The 15,932-nt window shown below is 37.3% G+C and overlaps 4 protein-coding genes across 5 annotated transcripts; 2 read left to right on the top strand and 2 right to left on the bottom strand.

Annotated features, from left to right (window-relative positions):
- Window positions 1-1,201: 1,201 nt before the first annotated feature.
- On the bottom strand, window positions 1,202-5,265 carry hfw (leucine-rich repeat domain-containing protein hfw). Its single transcript, XM_068303585.1, has 4 exons — window positions 4,870-5,265; window positions 2,796-3,802; window positions 2,213-2,723; window positions 1,202-2,146 (listed from the first exon to the last, which is right to left on the bottom strand). The coding sequence occupies exons 1-4, from the start codon at window positions 4,885-4,887 to the stop codon at window positions 1,754-1,756; spliced, it is 1,929 nt and encodes a 642-aa protein (XP_068159686.1). The 5' UTR covers window positions 4,888-5,265; the 3' UTR covers window positions 1,202-1,753.
- Window positions 5,266-5,549: 284 nt separating this feature from the next.
- On the top strand, window positions 5,550-6,426 carry LOC137586840 (protein Nazo-like). The gene is made up of 2 exons (XM_068303017.1): window positions 5,550-6,044; window positions 6,118-6,426. The coding sequence occupies exons 1-2, from the start codon at window positions 5,843-5,845 to the stop codon at window positions 6,336-6,338; spliced, it is 423 nt and encodes a 140-aa protein (XP_068159118.1). The 5' UTR covers window positions 5,550-5,842; the 3' UTR covers window positions 6,339-6,426.
- Window positions 6,427-7,345: 919 nt separating this feature from the next.
- On the top strand, window positions 7,346-8,072 carry LOC137586924 (protein Nazo-like). Its single transcript, XM_068303130.1, has 2 exons — window positions 7,346-7,654; window positions 7,729-8,072. The coding sequence occupies exons 1-2, from the start codon at window positions 7,453-7,455 to the stop codon at window positions 7,947-7,949; spliced, it is 423 nt and encodes a 140-aa protein (XP_068159231.1). The 5' UTR covers window positions 7,346-7,452; the 3' UTR covers window positions 7,950-8,072.
- Window positions 8,073-8,249: 177 nt separating this feature from the next.
- On the bottom strand, window positions 8,250-11,951 carry dor (vacuolar protein sorting-associated protein 18 dor). 2 transcript variants are annotated; one of them, XM_068303129.1, is made up of 6 exons: window positions 11,810-11,933; window positions 11,372-11,749; window positions 10,626-11,305; window positions 9,136-10,558; window positions 8,922-9,073; window positions 8,250-8,867 (listed from the first exon to the last, which is right to left on the bottom strand). In XM_068303129.1, the coding sequence occupies exons 2-6, from the start codon at window positions 11,658-11,660 to the stop codon at window positions 8,382-8,384; spliced, it is 3,030 nt and encodes a 1,009-aa protein (XP_068159230.1). In that variant the 5' UTR covers window positions 11,661-11,749; window positions 11,810-11,933; the 3' UTR covers window positions 8,250-8,381. The 2 variants fall into 2 exon arrangements, with proteins under 2 accessions (XP_068159230.1, XP_068159229.1); XM_068303128.1 differs by having other exon boundaries at window positions 11,372-11,951.
- Between the last annotated feature and the right edge of the window lie 3,981 nt (window positions 11,952-15,932).

Raw genomic sequence — 15,932 nt, 5'->3', positions numbered from 1 at the left:
TAGAAATATATGTATGTATGTACGTTTCTAGGCATCATCTCTCCCTTTATACATATATATTTATATATATATATGTTTCAGTTTATTGATTTCCTTAGATAAAATATGTTATCAACTTCTGTTTAAGAAGATTTAATATCGTTAACTATTGTATTGTTAGAAGTAATTTACAAATTTTTTGATTTATGAAATTTATATAGACTAAATGTGGCCAAAAATGGAGAAGAGTAAAAAATAATAATAATAATAATAACAAAAACCAAAATGATAAATATTGTGCGCGCTCAAAGAAGAAGAAAAATTAAAAGACGTAAAGATTAAAATATATATACATATATATATATATATGTATCTATCTATCTATATACATATGTGTTTGTGTATATAGATATATGTATGTATATGAAAAGGCACTTGAAACATTTTTTATATTCATTTTAATGATAAAAAAACACACAAACACACACACACACACACACACATTTTTTGACTTTGACTTCAAAACAAATATGTTTAACATATTACAAGATCTGAATGGTTATATACCTTTCAGATGATTTATATATATACATACATACATACATATATGTAAAATCACACAACGAAATACACATAAACACACACACATGGAAAAGCATAAGCGATAATAATGAAACAAAAGAATACAGAACAAAAAGCATTTAAATGTCTCTTGAAACGAAAACAAAGAAGAAAAAAAAAAAGAAAAGAAAAGAAAATAAAAGTACATATTTAAGCATAAAGTTAAACCTAAAGAAAATCAAATGATAAATGAATATTGAATGTATACACTCACTCACTCTCACACACACACACATACACACACACAAGTAAATGTATTTCTTAAAAGGCACACTCACACATTTATAGCATCGCCTGCAGATCAAGTCCTAATCTAACACACACACACACACACACAGATCTTAGATATGTATTTAGTCAAAACGAATGACAAGAATTCAAAATACAAAAACACCCAAAACCAACAACAACAACAACATCAAAAAGGAAAACAACTTCAAAAGTGCATATTTTTTTCTTAATAATAATTATTATATTTAAAAAAAAAAAAAAAAAAAAAAAATGAAAGAAAACTAAAAAAAAAAAACAAAACAAAATAAAATCATCACAAGAAACCACAAACAATAAATATCATTCGTAAAATGAACACCTACTTGCACGGAATTCTTATCATTATTTTTTTTTTTTGATTTAGGATAATTGTTTACTTTTGGTTTAGGTCAATAAATATGCAATGACATTAAAACGGTTAAAGAATAAAACGTTTGAATATATAAATCAGAAGGCCGAAAAATTGCAAGATTCTAACTAAACATTCCAATTGGTTGTTCCAGCATACATACATATGTATCAGAGACTGTTTCAATATATGTAGACATTCATGTATATATGTATAGCTCCTGAACAACAACATCATTAACAATAACAATTTCACAGACTGACTGAGTATATACATAATGAATTCGCGCAAGCATTATTCTTATTCTTATTCTTTACAAAAAATCATATTTTTACATCAAATATATATGTATATGTATAATAGAAGGCACATTGATTTCACTATTCAAAAATTTGGAATAGATTTCCACCCTGTCATGTACTTATGTATATATGTATGTATATAGTGTCACGATGTTTTGTTATCTTTTTCGTTGAAAACTTACAAAACTTTTAAATTTAAGGAGTACGAGGATCTTGGAGTGGGGGGGGGGACTTAGGACTCGCATAACCAATCGCAGGGCAATTTTGGCATTTTACTAGCTGGCCAGGGTAAATATCCAGCTGTTTTGAATACCCAATAATCATAGGATACTTTTGTTATAAGGGCCAATAATAAAATAACCTCGGCCGCAATAAGATAATATATATAATCAGTCCAATCTGGTGGCGATTGGCATAACTTTGTCTCCTGCAGCTCGATAACACTTTGCGGCAAATTGCGACAACGTATTTCCATGTAATCGGGTATATCAGTGCTGCGCTCTTTAAGCCAGTTTTGTAGAGTTTTAGCTGAATTGCAATCGCATTGCAATTTATTGCCGGCCAAATAAATGCGACGTCCCATATCCGTATCCATGAGAGCATTATTTAGAAAATATTCTGGTATCTATATAATAAGAAATATTCATTTTTCATTAAATTCAACGATAACGGTGTAAATATACAATTTTACCTTGCTCAATGAATTGTTGCGCATATAAATGCGTTGGAAATGCTCAATAAATTTTGTACCCTCGAATTCATAGATCGATGATATTTGATTGTTATCCGCCAGCAATTTGCCAATATTATGATATGTGGGATTTGTATGGAAATAGTCACCCAAACTGGTGATTTTATTATTAGTTATATTCAATATAAATGTATTGTCTGGCAATTTTGGTGGCAATTCGACAAGTCCCAAATTCGAGCAGTCCACATCACAAGTGGGTTTCGACTGTTCTCTACCCACAAGCATCATTCGATCAAATTTACACGTACAATTCCCATAGCCGGGTATAATCGGGCATCGTGTGATGCACTGCTTGGTGCGTTCCAATTGCTTAACGGACACCAAATCGGTGGAATTGAACCACTGATGTGTGGCATTGTATAAACAGAATGATATATCCGCATTGATGAAATTGAATGAATCATCATAGATGATCTCATTGAGGGGTTCACATAGCATACGCATATTTCCACTGTGAAAATGAAATAGAAAACATATAAGACATTAGACATTTGGGCACAAAAGAACTAACAATGATGCTCACCTAATGTCCAGTGCAATATTCTTATTTTGATTGCGATGTGGAACACGGGATAGATTATTTTTCGAGATACCAAAGAATTCCAAATGTGGCACATCTTTAACTGCACGCGTTGCAATTTCGTCTATGTTATTGTTCGAGAAATTCAGGCACTTGAGGGGCGAATGTCGTGGAAAGGCGTTGGTCAATTGGATAATGTTGCCATCGGTAAAGGCCAGGGATTGTAGAGAGCGATAAATGGAATTCGATAGATTGAGAGCGGGTACGGTCAGATTGCGTACATGGAGATTTGTCCATTTGACGATATTGGCACAACTAGAGATCATGAAGATATCGGTGATGTTGCAACAATACCAGGAATTGGCATGAACAGGATGCTCCCGGCATTGACAGCTGTTTGAATCACGCGGCGGCAGCTGTCGTTCATAGGCCAATTGACTGCCATTTGTCTGGGCCATGAGATGATGGTTTGGTGCAGCTGTGGTGGTGGACATATCATTCGCTTCTGATGCCCCGGCAGATGCATCATTGTGAAGCGGATTTGCCTGTGATTCGTCGTGCCAATTTAGGCACAACTCCTCCTCGGCGTAGAAACAATTTCTTCTATATTCTGGAACTTCTGGTATTGCTGGTGGTTGTGGTGATGTTGGTATAGGAGCCGCAGTCGTTGTTGTCGTGGTTGTTGTTGTGCTAGTGCTGCTAGAGGTGCTAGTTGTGCTTGAACTACTACTACTACTACTCGAACTTGTTGATATAGTAGTTGGAGGTTCTACTGCCTGAGCTTCTATTTCACTTGCATTCTGCAATTGTGTTGATGTGGGAATGCTACTACTACTACTATCCAATGTATCTTCAATTTCCACTGTTCTTGAGCTGGATGATGGCAAAACATTATCTCGCGGACTGGCATCTCTCCTACCCTCAAGCGTTGTCTTGTCCTCCGGTTCGGGCCTGCCCCAGGCATTCATTGACAACAGTAGAAGGCCCAGCATTAGACCCAAACACAGACCCTGCAATTACAAGCCATAAAAAATAGAAAGGATATAAATATTTGCCAACTTTTGATATCGTTCTTGGCTCATTGGCTTCTATTTGCTTGGGTAATTAATATCCATTCATTGTCAGGGCATGAGGGCCGAACCCTGCTGTTTCTCGCGTTAGCGTCAATTACATTAAGTGCCCGACAAACTACGCCGACGCACCCACAATGGGTCTACAGTGAAGACTGAGTAGGAACCAAAAGTAAATTTTCAATGCAACAAATTGCAAAAAACGTTGTAGCTAAAGAAACTCGAAACTAAACCAAGAAACTGGCTTACCAAATTAGTAGTTGGATCTGACAATAGTTTAGGAATAAGATCTAAAAGTTTTTTTTTGTTTTATTAGTAATGGAATCACTTAGCTGAAGGCTTCACTGTAGATGTGGTTAGGCCAAGACCAATGGGAAAGCGGGGGCGGTGTTGGGGGGAATTATTTTAGCGTCTTGCGGCTCAATTGCAAATGACAGAGCTACGCTAATTTGGCAATTAATTAACAAAAAGCTGGTGATAAAGAGGGTCCAATAAAAGTATGATTAAACCATTAAGAAATGGAATCAAAACAAGCAAACAAACATACACATATGTACCTATTGGACGGTCTGTTTATTTTTGGTTCCTTTATTGTGTGGCATCAACTAGACCTTCACATATTTACGGTAAATCCTTAAATAAATTAATATCACTCATACGACTTGTTGTACAATGAATTAAAGAGGTAATGAAACGGTCAGTTTCGAAAATATATTTAAATGAAAAGTATAGAATTCTGATTCGGATAAGATACTTATAGTTTTATGTATAGTTAAACACACATTTCATAGGATCATCATACAAAGAATCTGTTTAAATAGTTTCCGCTCATAAATGTATACCATAAAAGAAACCAACCCAATCCTCAAACATACAAACATTCATATCAATATATGTGTGTATGTTTTTATTTAAATTATTTATTGCTGTTATCACATTATTACACACGCACATACACACACCCACACACACACACATCAAAATAACTGTCTGCGCATTGGACTTACATCTTTGCCTGCATACATCTTCCCCTGTGAGAGAGACCAGGATAGAGAGCAACAGGTGCAATTTCAGCCACAGCAACTGTTGTTGCTTTTCGATGTTGATATGTATGTATATAATTTATGTTATGCTATATTTTTTTGTTTATTTGCCACTGTTAAATTGGTTTGTTATACATTTTAATTGGTTTTGCCATACAAAAATGATCAGCACAGACATAAATTACGCACATTTGTTGATGTTAATGAATATTTTGTTATTTTTTTTTTTTGCAAAAAAAAATTAAATCACTTTAACCAAATATTTTGTACGTGTTGTATTGTTATAAATAAATTGATGGCAATAAACAAGAATTCGAATTCGCAGGGTTCATCTCTAAACCACTGGCACCCACACGTACTCACGCACACAAACAACGAAATATAATAAGCAACGCGTTAGCCATCACTGGTAAAATACTATCGATAGGGTTATCGATTGTTTAAATGTGCACTCTTTTTAAAAATTACTAATTTTGTCAACGTCAAATAAAAAGAAAACCTATAAAAAAAGGATGTAACTATTTTGAGACCAGTATTAACAATTTATGACAATAAAATCGAAAAAAAAGTTTCTTTGCTTATTCCAGCAGACCACTGTGGCAGTTACAACTATCGATGTCTTATCTATTCTCGCAACTGATAATTTTTTGCCCATCACCAAATTAAAAAAATAATAAAAATAACAGAAATACACGTCTCCCTACTAAAAAAAAAACTAAGGCCCTTTGATTGTTTATTGTTTTGCATTAAAAATTGCTTAGACATTAATAAATTGTGAGATTGTACCTGGTGGCCATTATATTTATACCAACTACTGTAGCAGGAAGTGCATATTCGTCACCTTTGAAATTTTGGCTTCGCTCCAAAGTCTACAAATTGTGAAATTTAAGTTGTCCATAACGTAAATACATTTTTGTAAGGTATACATTTTATAAAAATGCCCATCGATACCAGAGAACTGATGAGTGCCATTGCCATTGTGGCCGATGACCAAAATGTCCGTGTCACAGTTAAGCAATCTGGCAAAGGAGCTGCTATCTGTTGCGCCTGCTCTTTTGCTGGTGGCATGCTCTTGGGACCAGTTGGATTAGCTGTGGGAGGAGCTGCCGGTGGCATTGCTGCATATAAATTAACCAGCGGTGAGTGTAGAGTACTGTGAGTTTACTATCCAACTGATATGGCTTATCACATATCGTTATCTTTATTGAATAGGTTCCTTCCGTCCATTGGGTGAAATCATTTTGAACGATCTGACCGATGCACAGCGTGAGCAATTAGTTCAACATGTCACCAAGGCTGTCCAGGATGTACATCCCACAGATCTAGCAATGCTTTTGCCCTTAATTATGAGCAATGTGCCTGTGCAACAGGCGGTTCTAAATACAGTTATGTCCTTTGTGACCAATGAGTTAAGAATGCAGATTCTTGATTGATACTCGACATCGATATCTTTGGGATTAGCTATTGTGATTTTACATAGTTTTATTAATAGTAATAATAAATACCGAAACTTTTTACTTATTTACCAACCAATTTGTCAATGGAAAATGGCTAATTTGGCCCAATTAGACAGATCGGCATGCTGGACAATGACCTACTGGACTTCAATACGATGCTACATGGGACAGGCCATCACAGTCTTTTCTCATTTATTTTTGATGGTGCCAAGTCGAACGCCACATTGATTTGGATTAGTTACAAATTGCACAAAAACTCTGTTTTTGTTTTTTTATTTTGGGATTCCCCTTTTTTAAGAAAAACCAGAGGGCTGGGGCTAACTTCGACCGCGCCGAAGTGTGTATACCCTTTTTTTACCGTTTCCTTGCGTACATATAGTCGTCAAAGCGGAAAAACATTTTATCTAAAAAGTTTAATGGACGACCTACAATGCCAAATAACGAAGTTGTTGATCAAAGTCACTGTTTTCCACCGATCATTCCCTTTAAAGCTTTATGATATAGTCAACCGATCTTGATTAAAATTGGCACAGTCGTTAATACATACATATGTAGTTGTAATTAACTCACCAATATTAAATTTTACGACAATAGTTTAGAAAATATCAGTTATTCAAAAATGTCACTGCTCGTGACTTTGAAGTTTGTATGGGAGCTAAATGATATAGTAGTCCGATCCGGCTGATTTCGAGATATACAACAAGCCTACATGCATAATTGCAACTCGGTAGCTTCAACGGTCTAGAAGGAGTTGGACAGACGGACATGGCTATATGAACTCGTCTCATCGTGGTGATTAAGAATATACATATGTACATACATACATACATACATACATACATATGTACATATATATGTACATATAAATTTATATGGTCGGAAATACTTCTTTCTATGCGTTGCACACTTCTTATCAAAATTAAGACATACCTACATATATCATTATTGGAAGAGTATAAAAAAGCCATGTGATAACAACTGGCATTGTCATTGGCAATTTTTAACAGGAACTGCACAGTCGTCATTCTCGACAAATTGTCGTAACGTTAAAAGCGTTTAGAGAGACGTTTAAATATATTAATTTATAAAAATGCCCATTGATACCGAGGAACTAATAGAAGCAATTGCCGTTTTGGTCGATAATAATCAAATTCGTGCGACATTTGAAGAGTCTGCCAAAGGAGCTGCAGTGGTTGGCATTACCACCTTACTTGGTGGCTTGCTTTTAGGTCCACGTGGATTAGCTTTAGGAGGAGTTGTTGGTGGCGCAGTAGCATATGCGATGGCCGACGGTGAGTATAGCAGCAGTTATGACTCGTTATACAACTAACATGTCTTATTGTACATCTTTATCTACATTGAATAGATTCCTTCCGTCCATTGGGTGAAATCATTTTGAACGATCTGACCGATACACAGCGTGAGCAATTAGTTCAACATGTCACCAAGGCTGTCCAGGATGTACATCCCACAGATCTAGCAATGCTTTTGCCCTTAATTATGAGCAATGTGCCTGTGCAACTGACGGTTCTAAATACAGTCAAATCCTTTGCCCAAACAAATTTGAAACTAAATATTATAGATTAAAACATATGTGACATTGGAATTGTCCATTGTCTTATCAACAGCAAAAATAAATAAGGCGAATTCTTAATTCGGATGCCGATGACATTCAGTTAAACGCACCAGTCGATCCAGAATATATCAGAACAGCATTTCCGTTTTTCTCTTTTCAAAAGAACGGCCAAAAAGAAATGAATTATTATTAAGGAGATTGTTTCGTTTCCATTTGGGGCAGTGATTACACAGTCATTGTGTGAATGCCGCAAAAAACGTGGTTTAATTTTATTTTGGAATTCCCCTTTATTAATTCTAACGTGGTATAGCTATGATTGGGATTAGCTATAGATTCTGCATAGATTTATTAATTGTAAAAATAAATACGGTAACTCCTTATATATGTATATAATTGCATTATCTCAATGTTAAAAAGAGAAAAAAAAAAAAAACGAAAACAAACTATTCCCATTCGACATTAACCTGCTCCCAGTCGTCCACAAAGGGTTGATCGATTGTATCAATAAGAATGCCACAATAAAGACAATCGCCAGCCAAAATCTCTTCGATTTCCGACTTAAGCTCTGCTCGCTTCTTTTGCTCACCACTGGGTATTACCGGGGCCACCTGTTGTCCTTTTAGATTGGTACTGTTGCCTGTCATCAAGGCCTCCATTTGTTGCTTAAGCGTCGCCAGACGTCGACTTTGTTCCTTGCTTAGCATTGGTATCAATTGCTTTTCTAAGCAATCGCTGTGAAACTTATGGCCACAGATGAAAACAAAGAAGGGCTTGATTAGTAGCATCATCTCACAGATGGTGCAAGTGTCCTGGCCATTCAGGGATATACTATGACCGCGAATTTGTTGCAGTTCCTTGCATACGCGCTCTGATTGCTCACGTGATTCATCCATTTCACGTTGCAGTTCTTGGATGCGTTGATTATAGTCCTAAGAAATCGAGAAATAGAAATACAAAACAATGTTTCTGATGTTTAAGCTTACCTTAAGTGCATCACATATGGCTTCTTTAAAGTTGTCAATTTTCTCGAAATCCGAAAAGAATGGCAGGAGATCCTCAATTCTTAACAACTTGCATTCCTTTAGGAGATTCAAGGCCTTCTTTACATCGTTAGTACCCTTGATATCATGGTAAGCTTTATTCGAAGAGAATCGGAATTGTAAAATCATTTTAACAATCCAATGGATAAAAACTCACCAATACGTAGCCATAATTTACGTCGCGTTGCACTATCCGCAGGCTTTGAAGCCGTTTCCTTGGCCAAATTCATATTAAATTTTAGAGCCAAGTCCACAGCCGACGTCCACATGCGCAGCATGCATTGCAGAAATACGCAGGCAACCTGTACATCCAGATCAGTGCACACTTTTAGAGCGTAGTGTATATCATAATGGACTAGAGTCTCATCTCGTCCCTGAATCTCAAGATATTTCATCAACGATTCGGGCTTATGCTGGGCATACAAATGTACCAAAAAATTGTGAATTGCATCATTGGTGGTGTTCAGATTGTAAATGGCAAACTCTAGATATCGCATTGTCTGTTTTCGCTGCTCCTTAGTCTCCATTACAATCAGTGTGGGTACCAGCTTTTCCACTTCCAGCTTGTGTCCCAGAGCAATTAAAGCATCAACAGTCTGCTCAGGCAGTTGCTCCATAAGTTTGGGCGCATATTTGTAGTAGAGATTAAGATCTCTCTGCTTGCTTAATGTTTGCAGAGCTTCTATAAAGCGTTCAGCCTTTAATTGCTGGCCAATCACCTCGTCGTAATCACCAATGGCAATGGCGAATTGGGCCAAGTTGTGGGGATCGGCATGCTGGGCAATGAGCTGCTGGACTTCAACACGATGCTGCATGGAACAGGCCAGTACGGCCGGATCCCTCATGAATTCATTATATTCCTGCTGCCAAGTCGATCGCCAAGTTTCAGTCTGATCAGGTAAGTTAATTTGTATCAAATACAGATCGATAAGCCACACAACCAAAGCTTTTATGGCAGCATTCATATCTGCGTTCGTTTCCATTGGATTTGGAGCTGTGGTTAGACGTCTTAGACGCTTTTTCACATAATTGATTATTGGCCGTTTGTCTGGCAGGATCATAAACTTTAGGCACACCTCCTCAAAGGTCTTATCCGTTTCAGCATAATAATTGGCAGCTATTTCGTAGGATCCTTCCCTGAAGGCTGCATCAGCATGCTCAGATAACACCAGTTGCAGATGCTCGGGCACTGCGGCGGCATGAGCCTTGGCCAATTCATATTGACCACGCTCCAAATAAATTCGCCAAATATTACGCTCCTCTCGGGCGATACGTATGTTAAATACTGATTTATCTGTGTAAATATAGATAGAACCGGTCACCGGATCCCGTTCGATGCTTAAGGCGCGACCAACTCGAGACTCGTTAAAGGGTTCATAATAGACTACAGCCTGATTAAGGAGGCAAATGGCTTTAAGATGATCTGGGTACAAAAGCAGGGCATGGTATTCAGTTAGGACAAATGATTTGGGCACTATAAGGCGACGCTCCTCATAAGAAAGATGTTTGCCCGACTCAAAGTCCAGGTCGATCAAAGTGTCACCTAATAAACTGGCTGCACTTGTTGGATCAACACATAGCTGCAAAAAAAAAAAATTGCTTGTCTTTTTCAGGGATTGTCCTTTGTTTCAACTAAACAATACTCACCTCTCCCGTTCGTATGCCTGCTCCGCAAAGCCATGCCCATTGCTTCGGATATTTACTATTAGGCGGGGCAAAGAAACGCAGCTGCGAATGGGTTAAATCTGTTTTCCTCTCCTCACTCTGGGGCTCCTGGGCGCCAGTTACATAGGTGGTAAAAATGGCCTGCAGCGAACGCTGCTGCTGGAACTCTTCTTGGTTTACTTTGAGAGTTTCCTGGAATGTGTAAATGCAATCGGGTGTGGTAGCCACCACAACATAACGCTGGCTATTCGGTACACGCAAGAGCTCCAATCCCGTTATAGGATATTTCTGTCGGCCCAAGCCCAAATCATACAGCTGCCGCCTTTGGGTATGACCATCAGTGCTACCAGCTCCCAATTCAGTCTCAAAGATTAGTCCTCGACTTGTGCCCAACAGTATGCAACCTGTGCTGGTGTCTGTGCCCTGGTATGTATTAAAGGCCACGGACGTAATCTCATGATCTTTAAATTTCTCTATGCGACGCAATTTCAGTTGCTGAGCTTGCGGCGTTTCGCTGCATTGTACATAGAGGAAATCGGCTGACACACCAGCCGATGAGGAACGCGGTAAAAGTGAAATGATCACATGATGACCCGTTGGATCAAAAAAGACCTTATGGATCTTATAGCCGGAACCTGTCACATATTTTTCCATGGCCAATTCTGCAATTGGTCAAAAAAATAGAAAGTTAGAGCAAAAATTAGGACATTAAGCTGAACAGTACTCACCTCCTGGAGGTATGGCTCGTGGCAGGAAGAAACGCAGCAAAGTCATCCGGTCTGGTGTGCCGATTATACAAATTAACCAATTTTTTGATACCATTAAGTGCATGAGATCTCCGCTACAATTTGGTGGAAACCTCAGAACCATTTTGTGTTTGCTAAATATTTCGTTTTCCTCCTCTTCATCCGCCTCGAAGGGATTGCCGCCCGCGGTTACCACAAACGAGTTGGAATTGTTTGAACCATTGTCAATTCGGTCCAGGAACTTGGGTTGCGGTGGTATCGCCCGTGCCATCTTTAAAGATGATCGAAATCGTAATCTAAAGGAGTCAAGTCAATACACGGACTTTACCCTCCAGTTTATAGAGGATATCTTGTGGATTGCTGTGATAAAGAAGTAATCAATCCGCTGGATCACTTGGGTTTGACCAATAAGTCGTTTACTTGTCCTTTACTGGTCTTCTTTTATCGCTGCTAGACGAGCTTAGCGTGGTTGAACTAAGGTTTGACAATGAGACCCTCTTTTAGTTGCGTTTTTTTTTAAGAGCTCTGAACAATTGATTCCTTTTTATTATTATTGTTGCATACGCCCCCCACCCAGCATGTCCGTAAAGTTAGCGACGATGTTAAACTCGAGTTAACGACGGTCCTCTGTTAACCCTCTGTTAACTTTTTTTGCAATTTTTAATTTTTCATTTTTTCTTTATTTACTAACTTTTTCGGATGGAATGAACTTTTATTTTGTTAAGCGAATCAAAATCAATTGATTTAACTAGTTTTTGGGGGGTTTTAAAAGTTCTTAGTATTAAAAATTTGCACTGGAAAAATCGGCTCCCCACATTTTGGAGCATAGCACCACTCAGGGTCAGCATCAAGCAATGCACTATACGCCAAAATGAGCGCCACATATTCAAGAATGTCTCCAGAAAGTTTTATTAATATCTACTGAGCAGTTTTTGAGAAAATCGCTTATCAGTGGAGCAACCCATGATTTTGCCCATACAAAAATCGTAAATAAAATTACATTCATATTTGAGCTCGAATATCTCGGGCCAGAGCCAGCATCAAGCAATGCACGGTAGCTTGTTCGATTGGGGGATATTTCAAGAGTGTCTCATAAAAGTTTTATCAACATCTACTGAGCGGTTTTTGAGAAAAAGCCCCAAAAGTGTGGGTGCCTTTTTGTGTGCAAATTTATTGATAAGGCTGGCGCGAGCTCCGGAACTGGAACCAGTTGTCGGAACCAATGAACCAGTAAACTTAGCACTAAAAAGTTCTAAGGGCCCAATCGAATTGGCTGCCCTCTCTGAAAATCGTCGTTATCTCTCCTAGCCAGGATCAAGAAATGAACGGTATCTCATTCGATTGGGCATAAAATTGTCTATATATGGGCGAAGTTTTATCAAAATCTGCTGAGCAGTTTTTGAGAAATTCGCAAAAGAAAATTGAAAAATTTTGAAGATGGCAGTTGGTGCATATCGATATTAAAAGGCACGTTGATCGATGTATTTCATCGTATTGGCTGCCCTCTCTGAAAATCGTCGTTATCTCTCCTAGCCAGGATCAAGAAATGAACGGTATCTCATTCGATTGGGCATAAAATTGTCTATATATGGGCGAAGTTTTATCAAAATCTGCTGAGCAGTTTTTGAGAAATTCGCAAAAGAAAATTTAAAAATTTTCAAGATGGCGGTTGGTGCATATCGATATGAAAAGGCACAGTGATCGATGTATTTCATCGTATTGGCTGCCCTCTCTAATCGTAGTTTGGAACAGGGCGTAGCTTAGGGGGTGTTTCCATGTGCTCACCAAAGGGGATTTATGGGCAAATATTTACCCCACAAACAGAACATGAATTTGGTGTGAAAGATTTAGATATCTTCATGTACAAATGCATATATGCATGTAATATATGCATAAAAAAAAATAAACCAAATAATTCATATATATACGTATGTACATACATACAATGTCTGAAAAAAAAAATGTACAAAAGCGTACTTACATATGTACATATGTATGTATACAAAAATGCATGCACACTTTCGGGCCGAAAATGTATGTACATACATACATACATACATACATAGATGTGTGTACGCATGCGTTTTCAAGGCCAAGTGTGCACAAACACGCTCTTGTTCGTACATATAAACATACATACATATGTACATATGTATATTTGCACACATAGTTTTTACAGGTAAATGAGTATGTACATAGCTAAAAACTTACATATGTATGTACATATATGTACATATAAGATTAAATATGTTTAAAAAAAACTTAATTTAAAGGAAAAAGAAAATAAGCATGCGCTGATGAGGACCCTAGGTAGCCGCTGCTACGAGAAGAACCTGTGAAAAAAAGTTGATTAGTAATGACATTGACAAATGTACGTACATACATACATTAATATGCATGCACACTTGCCTGCCGAAAATGTATACATACACACATATGTATGTATGATGTACATAAAAAAAATGTGTGGACGCATGCGTTTACTAGGCCAAGTGGGTACAAACATTTGAATATGTATGTACGCATACGTATTCAATAGTAATGATAACATATGTATGTACATACATACATACATATAATAAAGTTACATATGTACATATATACATAAAGTTTCACGTTGATATACATACGTACTTATATATATGTATATGTACATACATATATCTATGTCGGTACATACATACATACATACAATTTAGTGAGACTTCAAATCGAAATGTATTACCAAAATTTAGCTACACTTCGGCGACCCCCCTAAAATTTTTAACCTACGCTCTTCGTACATATGAACATATGTACATACATATTTACATATATGTTTGTGCACACTTGGCCTTGAAAACGCATGCGTACACACATCTATGTATGTACATACATTTTCGGCCCGAAAGTGTGCATGCATTTTTGTATACATACATATGTACATATGTAAGTACGCTTTTGTACATTTTTTTTTTCAGACATTGTATGTATGTACATACGTATATATATGAATTATTTGGTTTATTTTTTTTTTTATGCATATATGCATTTGTACATGAAGATATCTAAATCTTTCACACCAAATTCATGTTCTGTTTGTGGGGTAAATATTTGCCCATAAATCCCCTTTGGTGAGCACATGGAAACACCCCCTAAGCTACGCCCTGTTCCAAACTACGATTAGAGAGGGCAGCCAATACGATGAAATACATCGATCACTGTGCCTTTTCATATCGATATGCACCAACCGCCATCTTGAAAATTTTTAAATTTTCTTTTGCGAATTTCTCAAAAACTGCTCAGCAGATTTTGATAAAACTTCGCCCATATATAGACAATTTTATGCCCAATCGAATGAGATACCGTTCATTTCTTGATCCTGGCTAGGAGAGATAACGACGATTTTCAGAGAGGGCAGCCAATACGATGAAATACATCGATCAACGTGCCTTTTAATATCGATATGCACCAACTGCCATCTTCAAAATTTTTCAATTTTCTTTTGCGAATTTCTCAAAAACTGCTCAGCAGATTTTGATAAAACTTCGCCCATATATAGACAATTTTATGCCCAATCGAATGAGATACCGTTCATTTCTTGATCCTGGCTAGGAGAGATAACGACGATTTTCAGAGAGGGCAGCCAATACGATGAAATACATCGATCAACGTGCCTTTTAATATCGATATGCACCAACCGCCATCTTGAAAATTTTTCAATTTTCTTTTGCGAATTTCTCAAAAACTGCTCAGCAGATTTTGATAAAACTTCGCCCATATATAGACAATTTTATGCCCAATCGAATGAGATACCGTTCATTTCTTGATCCTGGCTAGGAGAGATAACGACGATTTTCAGAGAGGGCAGCCAATTCGATTGGGCCCTTAGAACTTTTTAGTGCTAAGTTTACTGGTTCATTGGTTCCGACAACTGGTTCCAGTTCCGGAGCTCGCGCCAGCCTTATCAATAAATTTGCACACAAAAAGGCACCCACACTTTTGGGGCTTTTTCTCAAAAACCGCTCAGTAGATGTTGATAAAACTTTTATGAGACACTCTTGAAATATCCCCCAATCGAACAAGCTACCGTGCATTGCTTGATGCTGGCTCTGGCCCGAGATATTCGAGCTCAAATATGAATGTAATTTTATTTACGATTTTTGTATGGGCAAAATCATGGGTTGCTCCACTGATAAGCGATTTTCTCAAAAACTGCTCAGTAGATATTAATAAAACTTTCTGGAGACATTCTTGAATATGTGGCGCTCATTTTGGCGTATAGTGCATTGCTTGATGCTGACCCTGAGTGGTGCTATGCTCCAAAATGTGGGGAGCCGATTTTTCCAGTGCAAATTTTTAATACTAAGAACTTTTAAAACCCCCAAAAACTAGTTAAATCAATTGATTTTGATTCGCTTAACAAAATAAAAGTTCATTCCATCCGAAAAAGTTAGTAAATAAAGAAAAAATGAAAAATTAAAAATTGCAAAAAAGTTAACAGAGGGTTAACAGAGGACCGTCGTTAACTCGAGTTTAACATCGTCGCTAACTTTACGGACAT

Source organism: Drosophila tropicalis, unplaced genomic scaffold (genome assembly GCF_018151085.1).
Source record: "Drosophila tropicalis isolate 14030-0801.00 unplaced genomic scaffold, ASM1815108v1 contig_158, whole genome shotgun sequence".
Taxonomy (NCBI): Eukaryota; Metazoa; Arthropoda; class Insecta; order Diptera; family Drosophilidae; genus Drosophila; species Drosophila tropicalis.
Note: the sequence above shows the minus strand (reverse complement) of the source record. Positions and strands in the feature narration are given on the sequence as shown.